The 16333-nt window shown below is 45.4% G+C and overlaps 2 protein-coding genes across 4 annotated transcripts in view; one reads left to right on the forward strand and one right to left on the reverse strand.

Moving 5' to 3' along the window:
• LOC140393136 (disintegrin and metalloproteinase domain-containing protein 12-like) overlaps nucleotides 1-1875 on the forward strand; it is a 597415-nt gene extending 595540 nt beyond the window's left edge. For all 3 annotated transcript variants that reach the window (XM_072479211.1, XM_072479210.1, XM_072479212.1), the window contains one exon: nucleotides 326-1875. In XM_072479211.1, coding sequence (XP_072335312.1) covers nucleotides 326-377 — 52 coding nt within the window. In that variant the 3' untranslated portion in view covers nucleotides 378-1875. The remainder of the gene's footprint in view (nucleotides 1-325) is intronic.
• A 2721-nt stretch (nucleotides 1876-4596) lies between these two features.
• fank1 (fibronectin type III and ankyrin repeat domains 1) overlaps nucleotides 4597-16333 on the reverse strand; it is a 77487-nt gene continuing 65750 nt past the window's right edge. The window contains 4 exon segments of the mRNA XM_072477620.1: nucleotides 4597-4635; nucleotides 4751-4795; nucleotides 7548-7625; nucleotides 15637-15780. Of these exon segments, the coding sequence (XP_072333721.1) occupies nucleotides 4597-4635; nucleotides 4751-4795; nucleotides 7548-7625; nucleotides 15637-15780 (306 nt within the window).

Here is a 16333-nt window from a genome sequence, read left to right on the forward strand (position 1 = left end):
CACTTACCCATTAATCGGGGTTAAGGTTTATGCTAAAATAGCAGAAAGACTAATGCCAGACAAGTGGGGCTGGATTCTCTGCCGGCGGGATGCTGCATTTTGCCGGCAGCACGGGGGTTTCCCGACGGCGTGGGGCTTCCCCACAATGGGAAACCCCATTGACCAGCCGGCATAACGGAGCATTCCGTCGCCGGGGTGAACCTGAAATGTGGCGTGGCGGGGCGGAGAATCCAGCCCATAGTATTTAAGATCAAACCTTCAGGAACAAACAAATACAACTGTGATTAACTCGAACAACATCTGATTATAGTCTTCTTCTTTTCAGACCAGCACCCAAGAAGCCTCAGCAATATAGTAAAATAAACCAACGTTGTTGATATTGAATGATGGATGAACTTTACCTGCCAGCAACTGACCAAACATGTTTGCACTATATGAAAATTCTAAATGGACTGTATCCTCTTATTAACTAGCATTGCGAGGAGGAATGGTTTTGCTACATATCCATATCTGTGTCAGCATTTCATGACTGGCATGGGCAAAGGGTAGCAAGGTACAGATGACTGCTAAGCTATTCCTTTCACCGTAAGTAAAAGAGGAAATAATTTTTGTGTGTATATAGTTGGGAGGTGCTGATACATAGAATATCAATGTTTTATACGATGAAAGTGGGTGTGCCAACCCACTACCATTAATCTCTTCTGGTACCACAAAGAATCTTAGCAACATGCTGTAGTGGCTTCATTGTACCATATCACTGGCTGTTTTGGTGTAACATCTGCTTCCACACTAAAAATGCATTTAATTCCACTTTTTAAACTAATATGTCATCAGAGCAAATTTACTTAAGACAGTAAAAGCACCAAAATATACTAGTGCCTTCACTGTATAAACAAGACACCACATGGACATAATGCCCTTGTGCATTATGTAATCGGATCCCCTCATTGTACGACAACAGGACATAAATGGCATTCATAAAATCAATGAAACCTCTGTGTGACTTCTGAACCCACATGGTTAGGCATTTTAATTTAATAGAAGTGCTGCATGTGTTGATAGTGATTGACCAATTTTTTGACACGCATCCTTACACTGTAAATAAGAGGTAAGCTCACACCATCAAAGGTTGTGATCAAATTAGTTGGTGCTTAACATATTTTGTGTACTATAATAGAACCGATAGATAAAGGGATTCTGAGCTCCTGTTTTTGGTGCTGTGGCTCCTTATGGTGCTGTGTATTTGCTCAGGTACGTGTAAATTATTAATTTATGTTGAATATTTATTGCAATGCAGTGCACTGTGGTAGACACTTTTACAGTAGCTGAATTTTCTTAAAGGAAAAATTCTCCTGAGTGTCATAATTGTGATCATTTTCAGTGAAAAACATTCTGCCTAATTGCAACTAAGCAGAATTAATGTATTTGCTCTAAAGTTACTAGAGCACCAATAAACACAATGTGCTATTATTCTTAAGCAGCAGGAATTGAAAATAAAAAATCAGATTCGGATGAGGAATTCAGCACAGATTGGATTGATTCACAGAATTCTCCCAAATCAAATCACTGCATTGTTTCCTTTTCAGGTCAACCATTTTGTAAAATGATTTTTAAAAATTCCAAACTTGTTATTAGTATCTGATGTAGTTTATTGATTAAACTATACTCACATTTTTGTAGCATTTACATATACTAGAAGGTCAGGTAGCCACTCAGAACTCTTACTTTTAAATGAAATGTATGTAACATTCCATTTAAGCTTGTCGTATGTTTTAGGTTTGACGGGGAACACCTCTGCAGTTTGTTTTCCTCTGCCATTGATTCAAGATTATGCTTGTGAACTGTCCATTATTCACTAAACTCAGTGTTCAAATACTTCCCTTGTGTCACTAATTATTTTGTACATCAATGAGCTTTCATTCTTTGAGATCACACTAGCAACTTTATACCAAAATAAAGAACAGAATTATGTTTATTCAGTTATTACCTGTGTGAAATTATAACATTATTAGCTGGAAAGGAGAGACTGCAAGTATCTCTCCTGCCATGCATGTGTTATATCAATGAAATATTGATTGCCATTTCTATTTATCACAGACTTGTGGAAAATTGAGGTCTGTCACCATATTGTTTCTTGCTGAGCATTTAGAATGATCTTGCGAGTCATACTACCCCAACTTTCCTTACAGATGGTAACCTACTTATATATATATCTGCAATTGGAAGTTGTTACTCAGAAGCTAACGCTGTCCTCTTTATTTGGACTTTCAAACAACCTTGCAGATCTAACAGCGGAATTAAGTATTTAAACCAATACCATAACCTATTGAAATACAATCCACTGTTGGGAATTAAGTAGTTCTGAATTATAACTGAAATTTAGCTGCATTCTCTATTTACAGCTTTTAGATAAAACATCAGGTAGGTGCGCAGGTAAAGTACATGGATTTTCATGTCTCAAAAAGACAAACCTTAATGCAAAGAAACCTCACAGTCTTTTATGCTCAGTACACCGAATGTTAAACAGAAAAAATGCTGCACTCTTTTAGTCTTTTGTATACTGAAACCCACAATAAGATTTTTTTCTCTTTCTGAATCTTATGGATAGAATCTTGACTTAAAAAGTAAATAAAAAGCAATCTATGAATGCTGTAAGTATAAAATAAAAATAGAATAGGTTGGAAATGTGCATCAGATCAGTTAACATATTAAAACTGAGAGCAGAGCTTGAGTCCACATATACATATTAAAAACTGGATCATATTGTCACCAAATCCACTCAGTGTGAAATGTTCTATTTATTTGAAATTGTGTTTACATTTATACGCATTTCTCTGTCAACAGATGATCTGCTCTGCACCACCTTCTTAAATAAAATGGGCAATAGCATTATTTTCTACTTCCTACTGAAATTCAAAAAGTCCTTAATTTTGTAAATACAAGACTCAGAAATGTCTTTATAATACATCACGGGTGGGATTCTCCGTTTCTGAGACTAAGTGTTGACGTCAACGCAGAATTCATGGATTTTCACAACAGGAAAACTGGTGCCACACCTGGACCGATTCCGCTGCTATTAAGGGGCTAGCACTGGGGCCGCATGGAACACAATCGATTCCAATTAATCGGGACTCGCCGGGTCCGTGATTGACACGCGGGAGGCTGCAAGTGCACATACATATTACACTCCCCACACACACTTATCCCAGCCAAAAAGATGGCACTGATTGTGCTGGAGCGTGCCCATACAGCTGATGGGTCGGCTGGAGCCAGAGGGCACCCAGGGAAGGTGCCCTGGGAGGACACCTATACGACCCATGGCACTAAGTTTAAAGTGGGCTGTTGGCAGTGTGCGCAGCTGCATGGCTGCCTTGCCGGCTGAGGCAACAATGTTCCGTGCCTGTTCACCTTGACCCCACAGCCTACCTCCTGGCTACCCCCCACTACTGCCCCGGCACTGACAGAAGCCCCCTGGCCAGCAGCACAACTGTCAGCAAACTATGGCGATGTTGGAAACTTTCTGTACACCGTCTCCCTCAACAGCCACACCGGTTTCATGACTTTTAAAAGCACAAGTGAACCGCGCCATCGGGAACTCGGCCCATCGGAGGCGGAGAATCGCAGAGGCCCTGTAGAATACCCGGGTCGAGCCCACTTATGATATGCAAACGGTGTCTACTGTATGTGTGTTCCGGAACACATTGACGCCGTTGTCGAGGTGCTGGAGCATTGCGATTTGGCGTCAAAACGGCAACAGCTGCAATTTTGGCATCGGAACCGATTCTCCACCCAATTGCCTTTTCCGATTTCGATATCGGCTAACGGAGAGTTCCGCCCCACAACTCTCGGAGATGGCATGTTTAATATGGTCAAAAGTTACTGGTGCCCTATGTTGGGGCGCCAGCTGGAGGCAGATGTATTCTAGGCCACCTGCTTTAATGTTAACACTAACAGAAAGTCCCATTTAATGGATTTACTGACCTGTAGCCAAACAGACTAATAGAAAAATAAGGGACTTTGCATCCTCCCAAAAAAATACAGGGAATCCTGGAAAATAGTCAGACATTTTAACACTAATAATTTATTGCCAGCAAGATTTCCAGCTCGAGAAGCACAATTGAGTCAGTGAGTAAAATGTGATTGGAATGAAGCATGAAGGCAAAAGCAAAACACCGTGGGTGCTGGGCATCTGAGACAAAGAAAATACTCAGTGGATCAGGCAGCATTGATGGAGAGAAAAAAAGATAACGCTCAGGTGAGATGACTTCTCAATGTGGAATGTTCAACGGGATTTTCCACGCACCCCCGGGCATGTTTTGCGGTGGTGGGGGTGGCTTGCCATTGGCCAGCAGCGGAATCTTATGGTCCTGCCACCATGAATGGGGTTTCTGTTGTTTGCACCCCCCCCCCCCCGTTGCCAGGGAACCCGCGACATGGAGTCGCCAGCAACGGATCTGGAAGATCCTGCCGGAGGGGACCTGTTAACTCTGTTTCTCTCCACATATGCTACCTTAGTTGCTGAGTTTTTTCTAGTGATTGGAATAAGTTTGCCTTTGACGTCAGCAATCTCTGAGACTGCCTTCATCCTGTAAATTCTCATTGTCTTCCATATTCTTCAAGCAGGCCAATCACATTCTACATAGAGCATAAACAACATGTCATTAGATAAAAGTAAAAATTAATTATTCTGTAAATAAAATACTGATCCATCACTGAATCAATAAAATTGATCAATAACAATTTAAAATACCTCTGTGCTAAAGGACGTGGCCATTTCTAGGATACCTGTGCCATACTGGAATTAAATAGAGAGAGATATAAGAATCATTTTTTGTATAGATGCCATTCCTACACTATCCATTGATGTACATTATGCAACCAAGCCAGATCTTGTGGCAGATGCACAAGCGTCACACCTTTAAAATAAACTGAAGTCTTATTGATGTTTTTGGGTATTATGATGAAAACCTAGTTCTGATACATATTCCAAATACATACAACAAAACTAACATTTTAATAAAAGTGAATATTTGGATAATGAAAGCTGAGTGACCAAATTCAATTCCTGGCTGAGGAAAGTGTAGTTGATCATTTATTTTTTATGTCACATTGGAATGCAATCACAAGCAAAGGATAAGGAATGAGTATTTCCACTTTTATTTCAGGTAAGATTTTGGCTGTGCAAGGCAAAAGATGAAGATTATTAGACAAGTAGAAAAAAAACTGAGAAGATAGGACTAGAGGAGGTATAAATGGGAATAGCAGAATCAACAGCAGCAGCTGCCTACACGCAAACATCGTTGGCTACGGGTCTTCCCCCTGCACAGTGAAGACTTATTCTCATCTCAGGAATTCCAGTTTCACCTGTAGCCTCCTGTCCTCTCTGGATCTGTTCATTGAGAACTGCTGACATGACACCGACCGTCTCAATTTCTCTGTTCTCCTCACTCACTTCAAGCTACTTCCCTCTGAAATTGCAGCATTCCACTCTTTCAGGTTCAACTTAAAATTGTCGTTAAACCTGCTGGCACCGGTAGAGTGTTTGGCGAATCAACCTTTACCTGGTGGAGGCTGAGTGACAAACTCTCACAAATTCCTTCACCTCCCCCGAGCCATGACCCACGACTGAACATCGAGGTATCACTTCCAAGACCTGATCCCCTCTGGAGACCTACGCCCCATGGCTGCCAACATTTTACGCTCCAACTCCATACAGCCTGCTTCTATCTCCTTCCTAAGAACCGCAAATAGGCCTTCTAGGATTTGTAGACCAATCATTGAAGGCGATTTGTGCCCTTCTTTCTTCCTATTTTCCTCATCAAATCTCTTCCTACCTACATCTGCAACTTATCTAATACCCTCCATAATTAGTACAGATTCCAGGCCCTAACCATCTTGTTTTCATCATGGCCAATCAATTCCATTACAACTCCGTCCCTGACCAAGGCAGCCTTAGGACTCTCTCCTTCTTGCCTGAACAGAGGACCCCGTCCACCACCACCATCCTCCTCCACCTGGCTGAACTTCTCACATTTAATAATGTTCACATGGGCTCATTTAAAGGAAGTGGGTGGAATCAGTCTGGGTCCTACCTATGCTTACCTTCTCATGGGATATGTGGAGCATTCATTGTTTCAGACCTACTTATTTTTCCTTTCCTTTCCTGTGTTTTTGATTCACTGATGACCATATCCGTGCAATTTCCGCCTCACATTCCAAATGGAAAATTTAAACAATTGTATTTCCAATTTCCACCCTTCATTTGTTCTATTCTGACTCATCCCTTCCTTCTTTGACTCTTCTGTCTCCATTTTTGGAGGATAGGCTGTTAACCAATATGGACTATAAGTTCACCAACTCTCACAACTACCAAGACTACACTTCCTACAACCTCGCTTCCTGTAAGGCCTCTATTCCATTCACCAGTTTCTCTGCCACCAGCGCAGCTATTCGATGCTGCCACCTTCCATATTAGTGCTTCCGATATGGCTTCATTTTTCCTCAACCAAGGATTTCACCCCCACTGTGATTCTCAGGGACCCCAAACGTGTCCATTCCATTTCCCACAATTCTGCTTTCAGCTCTTTTCCCTTGCTGAGAAGAACAATTGGATTCCCCTTGCGCCCACCAGCCTTTGCTTTCAATTAGATCGTCCTTGGTCATCTCCTGCATGTCCACCATGATGCCATCATCAAACACATCTTCCCCTCCCTCCCGTTTCAGCATTCTGACAGGTTCACTCCCTCAGTGAAATCCCAATCCACTTCTCAGTACCTCTGACAATCCCTCCTTTCCCATGGCCCCTTCCCATGCAAGCGCAGGAGATGCAACACTTGCCCTTTTAATTCCTTCCTTCCCACTGTCTAGGACCCAAGCAATTCTTCCCAGTGAAACAGATTTATATAAACTTCTTCCAATTCACTATGCTGTATTCACTGATCACAGCGTGGCCCCCTTTATACTGAGGAAACTGAGTGCAGATTGGAAGACTGCCTTGCGGAACACCTCCATCCAATCCAAAAGCGTGATTCCGAGCTTCTAGTCATCTGATATCTTAATTCTCCACCCCACTCCACTCTAAGCCATCTATATTTGGAATACTACAGTGTTTAAATCTCAATGTAAGTTCAATGATCAGCATCTCGTCTTTCAATTAGGCACTTTACAGACTTTGGGACTAAATAGTGAGCTCAAGAATTTCTGGTCATGGTCTCTGTTCCCCTATCTACAGATAACATCTGTTGGGAGTCATTTACTATTGCCATTTCCAGCTCCTCTACACTCATCTTCGGATTCTTTACCGAGATTACCTCTTGTTCTCCATACCCCCCACCCAATCATTGTACTTGCTTAAAACCTTCAGTTATTTTCCATGGACGGATGCTGGCCAACCAGCATTTCCTGTTCTACATCTACTTCTTGACAGGAGTGTACTTGAAGGTCCACAGAAATTCAGGGCCACAATATTCTATCTCATTTCGTGTAAGCTTTCCTCACAAAAGAGGCTGCCCATTATAAAGCATGGACATCGACTTTATTATAATTACCTCATTTGTTACAGAAGGATCAGCCCCATTCTTCAGCAGCAGGTGGACCAGGTTATCATGGCGGTTGAGCACGGCAATCTACAATTTCAAATACATGGTACATGAAGAACACTATGAAACTTCAACGTCACTCTGAAGCTTCAAAAGTATAGTTAAGGACATGACTGACCTAACCAGATCTGACCACAGCCAAAATTTGGTTTTGGATGACGAAGCACCAACTGTGGTCAAAACCTCAATCATGAAGAAACAAAAGTGGCTTTTGTGCAAGGGAAGTGGTGAGGGGGGTGAAGGGGGAAATTGTGAAGGTTGCTCATCAAACCCGGGATAGTTACACCGCAGCAGGATGGGTGATTGGAAGAGGGAAATGGAAGTTAGATAGAGTGGATGTTCAGCAATGAACTAGAGATCATTTTCTCTGCACAGAAAGCTGGTTTAAAAGAGTTGGGGCATTCAAAAGGACATGCACAGCAAAGGGAAACACAGATGGAGAAGATGGGATTGAGGAGGGCAACAGCAAGAAGAAATCAGAAGAGACGGGGGCAGAGGTGATTTAGATGAAGGTCAAAATCACTGAAGCTGAGGAATAATTTAGTACAAAAACTGAGCAAGGAAAAACAGGGTGAAAGTTTCAGCAAGGTCACACGGAGCCTTTGGAAGGTGAGCGATTTTTTTTTTTTTTTTTAAATAATATTTTATTGAAAATTTTTGGTCAACCAACACAGTACATTGTGCATCCTTTACACAACATTGTAACAATACAGATAATAATGACCTTTTTAAATTTAAACAAAAACAACAACAAATAAATAAATATTAAATAACAAAAAATAAAAACTAGCCCTAATTGGCAACTGCCTTGTCTCAGGCCACACCCCCCCCCATCCCCCCCCCCTCCCTCCCCCGCCCCCCCCCCCAAGTCCTGGGCCGCTGCTGCTGCCTTCTTTGTTCTCCCCTATCTATCTTTCCGCAAGATATTCGACGAACGGTTGCCACCGCCTAGTAAACCCTTGAGCCGACCCCCTTAGGACGAACTTAATCCGCTCTAACTTTATGAACCCCGCCATATCATTTATCCAGGTCTCCACCCCCGGGGGCTTGGCTTCTTTCCACATTAGCAATATTCTGCGCCGGGCTACTAGGGACGCAAAGGCCAAAACATCGGCCTCTTTCGCCTCCTGCACTCCCGGCTCTTGTGCAACCCCAAATATAGCCAACCCCCAGCTTGGTTCGACCCGGACTCCTACTACTTTCGAAAGCACCTTTGTCACCCCCATCCAAAACCCCTGTAGTGCCGGGCATGACCAAAACATATGGGTATGATTCGCTGGGCTTCTCGAGCACCTCGCACACCTATCCTCCACCCCAAAAAATTTACTGAGCCGTGTTCCAGTCATATGTGCCCTGTGTAATACCTTAAACTGAATCAGGCTTAGCCTGGCGCACGAGGACGACGGGTTTACCCTGTTTAGGGCATCTGCCCACATCCCCTCCTCAATCTCCTCCCCTAGCTCTTCTTCCCATTTCCCTTTTAGTTCGTCCATCATAGTCTCCCCTTCGTCTCTCATTTCCCTATATATATCCGACACCTTACCGTCCCCCACCCATTTCTTTGAGATGACTCTGTCCTGCACCTCTTGTGTCGGGAGCTGCGGGAATTCCCTCACCTGTTGCCTCGCAAAAGCCCTCAATTGCATGTACCTGAATGCATTCCCTTGGGGCAACCCATATTTCTCGGTCAGCGCTCCCAGACTCGCAAACTTCCCATCCACAAATAGATCTTTCAATTGCGTTATACCTGCTCTTTGCCACATTCCATATCCCCCATCCATTCCCCCCGGGGCAAACCTATGGTTGTTTCTTATCGGGGACCCCCCCAGTGCTCCGGTCTTTCCCCTATGTCGTCTCCACTGTCCCCAAATCTTCAGTGTAGCTACCACCACCGGACTCGTGGTATAGTTCCTTGGTGAGAACGGCAATGGGGCTGTCACCATAGCCTGCAGGCTGGTCCCCCTACAGGACGCCCTCTCTAATCTCTTCCACGCCGCTCCTTCCTCCTCTCCCATCCACTTACTCACCATTGAAATATTAGCGGCCCAATAATACTCACTTAGGCTCGGTAGTGCCAGCCCCCCCCTATCCCTACTACGCTGTAAGAATCCCTTCCTCACTCTCGGAGTCTTCCCGGCCCAAACAAAACCCATGATACTCTTTTCTATCCTTTTGAAAAAAGCCTTCGTGATCACCACCGGGAGACACTGAAACACAAAGAGGAATCTCGGGAGGACCACCATCTTAACCGCCTGCACCCTCCCTGCCATTGACAATGCTACCATATCCCATCTCTTGAAATCTTCCTCCATCTGTTCCACCAACCGCGTCAAATTTAGCCTGTGCAATGTGCCCCAATTCTTAGCTATCTGGATCTCCAGGTAACGAAAGTCTCTTGTTACCTTCCTCAACGGTAGGTCTTCTATTTCTCTACTCTGCTCCCCTGGATGCACCACAAACAGCTCACTCTTCCCCATGTTCAATTTATACCCTGAAAAATCCCCAAACTCCCCAAGTATCCGCATTATTTCTGGCATCCCCTCCGCTGGATCCGCCACATATAGTAGCAGATCATCCGCATATAAAGATACCCGGTGTTCTTCTCCTCCCCTAAGTATTCCCCTCCATCCCTTGGAACCTCTCAGCGCTATCGCCAGGGGCTCAATCGCCAGTGCAAACAGTAATGGGGACAGAGGACATCCCTGCCTTGTCCCTCTATGGAGCCGAAAATATGCCGATCCCCGTCCATTCGTGACCACACTCGCCACTGGGGCCCTATACAACAGCTGCACCCATCTAACATACCCCTCTCCGAACCCAAATCTCCTCAACACCTCCCACAGATAATCCCACTCCACTCTATCACATGCTTTCTCGGCATCCATCGCCACTACTATCTCCGTTTCACCCTCTGGTGGGGCCATCATCATTACCCCTAACAACCTCCGTATGTTCGTGTTCAGCTGTCTCCCCTTCACAAACCCAGTTTGGTCCTCATGAACCACCCCCGGGACACATTCCTCTATTCTCATTGCCATTACCTTGGCCAAGACCTTGGCATCTACATTGAGGAGGGAGATTGGTCTGTAGGACCCGCATTGTAGCGGATCCTTTTCCTTCTTTAAAAGAAGCGATATCGTTGCTTCTGACATAGTCGGGGGCAGTTGTCCCCTTTCCTTTGCCTCGTTAAAGGTCCTCGTCAGTAGCGGGGCGAGCAAGTCCAAATATTTTCTGTAAAATTCAACTGGGAATCCGTCCGGTCCCGGGGCCTTTCCCGTCTGCATGTTCCTAATTCCTTTCACCACTTCTTCTACCGTGATCTGTGCTCCCAATCCCATCCTTTCCTGCTCTTCCACCTTGGGAATTTCCAGCCGATCCAAAAACTCCATCATTCTCTCCCTCCCATCCGGGGGTTGAGCTTCATACAATTTTTTATAAAATGTCTTAAACACTTCATTCACTCTCTCCGCTCCCCGCTCCGTCTCTCCATCTTCGTCTCTCACCCCCCCTATTTCCCTCGCTGCTCCCCTTTTCCTCAATTGGTGTGCCAGCAATCTGCTCGCCTTCTCTCCATATTCATACTGTACACTCTGCGCCTTCCTCCATTGTGCCTCTGCAGTACCTGTGGTCAGCAAGTCAAATTCCACATGCAGCCTTTGCCTTTCCCTATACAGTCCCTCCTCCGGTGCTTCCGCATACTGTCTGTCCACCCTCAAAAGTTCTTGCAACAACCGCTCCCGTTCCTTACTCTCCTGCTTCCCTTTATGTGTCCTTATTGATATCAGCTCCCCCCTAACCACCGCCTTCAACGCCTCCCAAACCACTCCCACCTGAACCTCCCCATTGTCATTGAGTTCCAAGTACTTTTCAATGCATCCCCTCACCCTTAAGCACACCCCCTCATCCGCCATTAGTCCCATGTCCATTCTCCAGGGTGGACGCCCTCTTGTTTCCTCCCCTATCTCCAAGTCTACCCAGTGTGGGGCATGATCCGAAATGGCTATAGCCGTATATTCCATTCCCCTCACCCTCGGGATCAATGCCCTACCCAACACAAAAAAGTCTATGCGTGAATAGACTTTATGGACATAGGAGAAAAACGAGAACTCCTTACTCCTAGGTCTACTGAATCTCCACGGGTCCACCCCTCCCATCTGCTCCATAAAATCCTTAAGCACCTTGGCTGCTGCCGGCCTCCTACCAGTCCTGGACTTCGACCTATCCAGCCTTGGTTCCAACACCGTGTTAAAGTCTCCCCCCATTATCAACTTTCCGGTCTCTAGGTCTGGGATGCGTCCTAGCATTCGCCTCATAAAATTGGCATCGTCCCAATTCGGGGCATACACGTTTACCAACACCACCATCTCTCCCTGTAATTTGCCACTCACCATCACGTATCTGCCCCCGTTATCCACCACTATAGTCTTTGCCTCGAACATTACCCGCTTCCCCACTAATATAGCCACCCCCCTGTTTTTCGCATCCAGCCCCGAATGGAACACCTGCCCTACCCATCCTTTGCGCAACCTAACCTGATCTATCAGTTTCAGGTGCGTTTCCTGTAACATGACCACATCTGCTTTAAGTTTCTTAAGGTGTGCGAGTACTCGTGCCCTCTTTATCGGCCCGTTAAGCCCCCTCACGTTCCACGTGATCAGCCGAGTTGGGGGGCTTCCCACCCCCCCCCCCCCCCTTGCCGGTTAGCCATCATCTTTTTCCAGCTTCTCGCCCAGTTCCCACGCAGTGTATTTCTCCCAGACGGTGCCCCCCCGCCCATCCTTTCCCGTACCCACTCCCCCCTTTCCCCAGCAGCAGCAACCCAGTAATTCCCCCCTCCCCCCCCCCGCTAGACCCCCCGCTAGCGTAATTACTCCCCCCATGTTGCTCCCAGAAGTCAGCAAACTCTGGCTGACCTCGGCTTCCCCCCGTGATCACGGCTCGCCCCGTGCGGCGCCCCCTCCTTCCTGCTTCTCTATTACCGCCATAATTATCATAGCGCGGGAACCAAGCCCGCGCCTCTCCCTCGGCCCCGCCTCCCATGGCCAACGCCCCATCTCCTCTCCCTCCCCACCTCCCCCCATCACCACCTGTGGGAGAAAGAAAAGTTACCATACCGCAGGATTAATCATACAATCCCTCTTCGCCCCCCCCCCCCACTCGTCCCACCACTTTGTCCAAACGTTCATTTTCGTAGTCCAATCATTCCAATTTTTCTTCTACAATAAATGTCCACGCTTCATCCGCCGTCTCAAAGTAGTGGTGCCTCCCTTGATATGTGACCCACAGTCTTGCCGGTTGCAGCATTCCGAACTTTATCTTTTTTTTGTGAAGTACCGCTTTGGCCCGATTAAAGCTCGCCCTCCTTCTCGCCACCTCCGCACTCCAATCTTGATAGACGCGGATCACCGCGTTCTCCCATTTACTACACCGAGTTTTCTTCGCCCATCTAAGGACCATTTCTCTATCCTTAAAACGGAGAAATCTCACCACTATGGCTCTGGGAGCTTCTCCTGCTCTCGATCCTCGCACCATAACTCGGTATGCTCCCTCCACCTCCAACGGACCCGTCGGGGCCTCCACTCCCATTAACGAGTGCAGCATCGTGCTCACATATGCCCCGACGTCCGCCCCCTCCACACCTTCAGGAAGGCCAAGAATCCTCAAGTTGTTCCTCCTTGCGTTATTTTCCAGTGCCTCCAACCTCTCCACAGATCGTTTCTGGTGTGCCTCCTGTATCTCCGACTTCACCACCAGGCCCTGTATATCGTTTTCATTCTCTGCTGCTTTCGCCTTCACGACCCGAAGCTCCTGCTCCTGGGACTTTTGTTCCTCTTTCAGCCCTTCAATCGCCTGTAATATCGGGGCCAACAACTCTTTCTTCATTTCCTTTTTTATCTCCTCCACGCAGCGTTTCAAAAACTCTTGTTGTTCAGGGCCCCATATGAAACTGCCACCTTCCGGCGCCATCTTGGTTTCTGCTTGCCTTCCTTGCCGCTGCTCCAAAGGATCCGCTGCAATCCGGCCACTTTCCTCTCCTTTTTCCATCCGTGTCCAGGGGGAACACCCTTCTGGTTTACCGCACGGTGTTTTCAGCCGTTAAAATTGCCGTTGGGGCTCCTATCAAGAGCCCAAAAGTCCGTTTCACAGGGAGCTGCCGAAACGTGCGACTCAGCTGGTCATCGCCGCACCCAGAAGTCGAAGGTGAGCGATTTTGATGCTGCACACAATCCTACAGTTACATCGACTATTTCCAAATCACCAGCAAAGGGAAAGCAACATGTTTGAAAGTCTATTGTACAGGCAAATTATTTCTAGTCTTTTCAAAACTTTAGTTGGAACAATTAGCTTTCAGCATTTTATAACACAATTAGTCTTCACATCATTGGAAGCAAAGTACAGCATCAGTAAGGACAACCTTCTTCCAGAAATGTCGAAAAATCGAGGGGCAGGCAAACCAATTAAACCGTTAATTGTAAAATCCTGTTTTGTTCAAATTGTTTACATGTTGTGTTTCAATTACACTTATCTCATTGCAAATGTTTATATGTAGCTGAGACAATTGCAAATCCTGTTAGTGAATGAGAAATGCAATTTATCATTCAAACACTAATGTGACTTGCGGGCAACGAGATTAAAACTTGTGGTTCTTTTTTATCATCTTCAGTGGAATACTCTTTTTGTGTCTCCCAGGCAATGGGCCATTGATTGCTGTACTCTCCATTATCAATTCCCTCTCAGTAATCACTGTCCTGTTGGCAATGTTGTTATTGTTCAAATGTCTTAAAAGCTGTAACCTGACTTAACATGGTATCGAAGGGTACAAGTGTTCACAAGATTGCAAATTACTTATGGATGAAAAAGGGCATTCAGCCCATTTTAATGAATACATCCAGAATAGCGTCACCATCCTCTCGTTGCTGCATCTGGTTGTTTTTTTTAATTATTCCAAAGGTGTTCACCAGCACCTCTCTGCTCAGAAGTCCATTCCATACATTGGTCACATTCTGTGTGATCAGGAACCTCCTGATACCTGTCCTAAATTTAGCCCAAAACAATTGAAACCTGTATCATTTTGATCTACTTCCACAGTTTTGCATTAACATTTGAATGGAGGTTCAATGGATCTTCTGCTGTTGCCCATGGACTATGGTCACCCTTCTCCAGTTCATCACTTGGGTTGGCAGGATTGGAGAAGGAGGCAACAAGTTGTCAGACTCTGCCACCCCAGTGTATGTGACCAGGATAGTGAAGGGCATCCAGAAGCTGTGACTGAGGCTGAAAATATTATATTGGGCAGGCACATGGTAGTCAGTTTCCCTGTTTGATTGTTTTGGATTTTCTGCCTCTATGCAGTCCGATATAGGGCAGATTTGCAAATGAAAACCCAGTCTAGAATCTCGGGCACAACAATATTGTAGTCATGTGTTCGGTTCTTGGTGGATGAGGCGCATACTGTCATCATGCACCTGGATAGAAACGGCTTTAACTTTAATTCTTGTCACGGAGTTTTTTTATTGAGGGGTTAGTTTTAATTCAGTTCATGTAGGGTATCAGCAGGAATAATGGTGGCAATAGGGGGAAATACAGCAGGAGTTTTGAACATGTATGAAGGGCTCTGATGAGATATCACACATAAAGAGCAGTATATTTACATTTAGGAGATCTAGTGGGCAGTGTCCCTGCCTCCAAGCCGGTAGCTCTGGATTTGTAGTCCCTTCCAGGACTTGATGGCCAAGGTGGTGACAGGCTAACAAATTGTCCCACAAAATTCTACCTATGGGAGCAGGCATGAGTATGTGCTCTGTCTAACTCATGTGCTTGTAGGCACAGAAGAGAGGGCCTATGGAGGGACACCAGTTGTAGTGTGATGGTCTCTGCGTATATATGATGTGTGGTATGCCACTAATGTTGCAGAATGCAGATGGCCACATAACAAATTCATTTTGAGGATGTCAGTATTACCGTTGCAATCTGAGGAAGTTTGGACCAACTGTGTGTTATGTGGTGTTGCACATCAGGAAAGAACTCAAATACCTACCATTAGTGGTGTTTTCCCCATCTTATCTTGGATATTCACATTTGCACCTGCTTTAATTAAAACAGAAGCAACCTCGGCATTGCCAGTGAGGGCAGCAACTCGCATTAGTGGTGTCCATGACGAGTGTCCATCAGTGATGTCAACCTATTCACAATAAACAACAGGAGCCCAAGCAAGTATATATGGCATATTAAAACACCCTTGGTTACTTCATTGTGTAATGCAGGCAGTGAGGACAGCTTAGGAGGGCAGAAAGAATAAGTCCATCATATGTGAGCATGATGCATAAATCCAGCTGTCCTATTATTTATTTTGGAAGTTACTTTCCCGGTTATTCTGATAATTCACTGCCAATGACTAGATTGTTTGAGGGAGCAATCTGCAGTGTCAGATCCTCAGAGGTTTCCTTCTGCCATGTCGGAACACCCTGAGTCACACCATAAGAGAAAGGCCAAGAGCAGGAATTCACCACGTGTGACTTTAAAGGTGCTAAATGAAGGTACTGGTGCCTCGAATTTGCTGTGCACTCGATTTACCATTTTAATGGCTTCATTGCAAGTATCTGTTCAACATCTGAACCAGCCATTCCGCACACCTTGCCCTGGGCTCAATTTGGATCCACGCCAACCTCAGATTCTGAGGGTGCAATTTTATCTGCCAGAGTGCAGGAGCTGGGTATTAGGCTAAAGCCCTGGAA

Source organism: Scyliorhinus torazame, chromosome 16 (genome assembly GCF_047496885.1).
Source record: "Scyliorhinus torazame isolate Kashiwa2021f chromosome 16, sScyTor2.1, whole genome shotgun sequence".
Taxonomy (NCBI): Eukaryota; Metazoa; Chordata; class Chondrichthyes; order Carcharhiniformes; family Scyliorhinidae; genus Scyliorhinus; species Scyliorhinus torazame.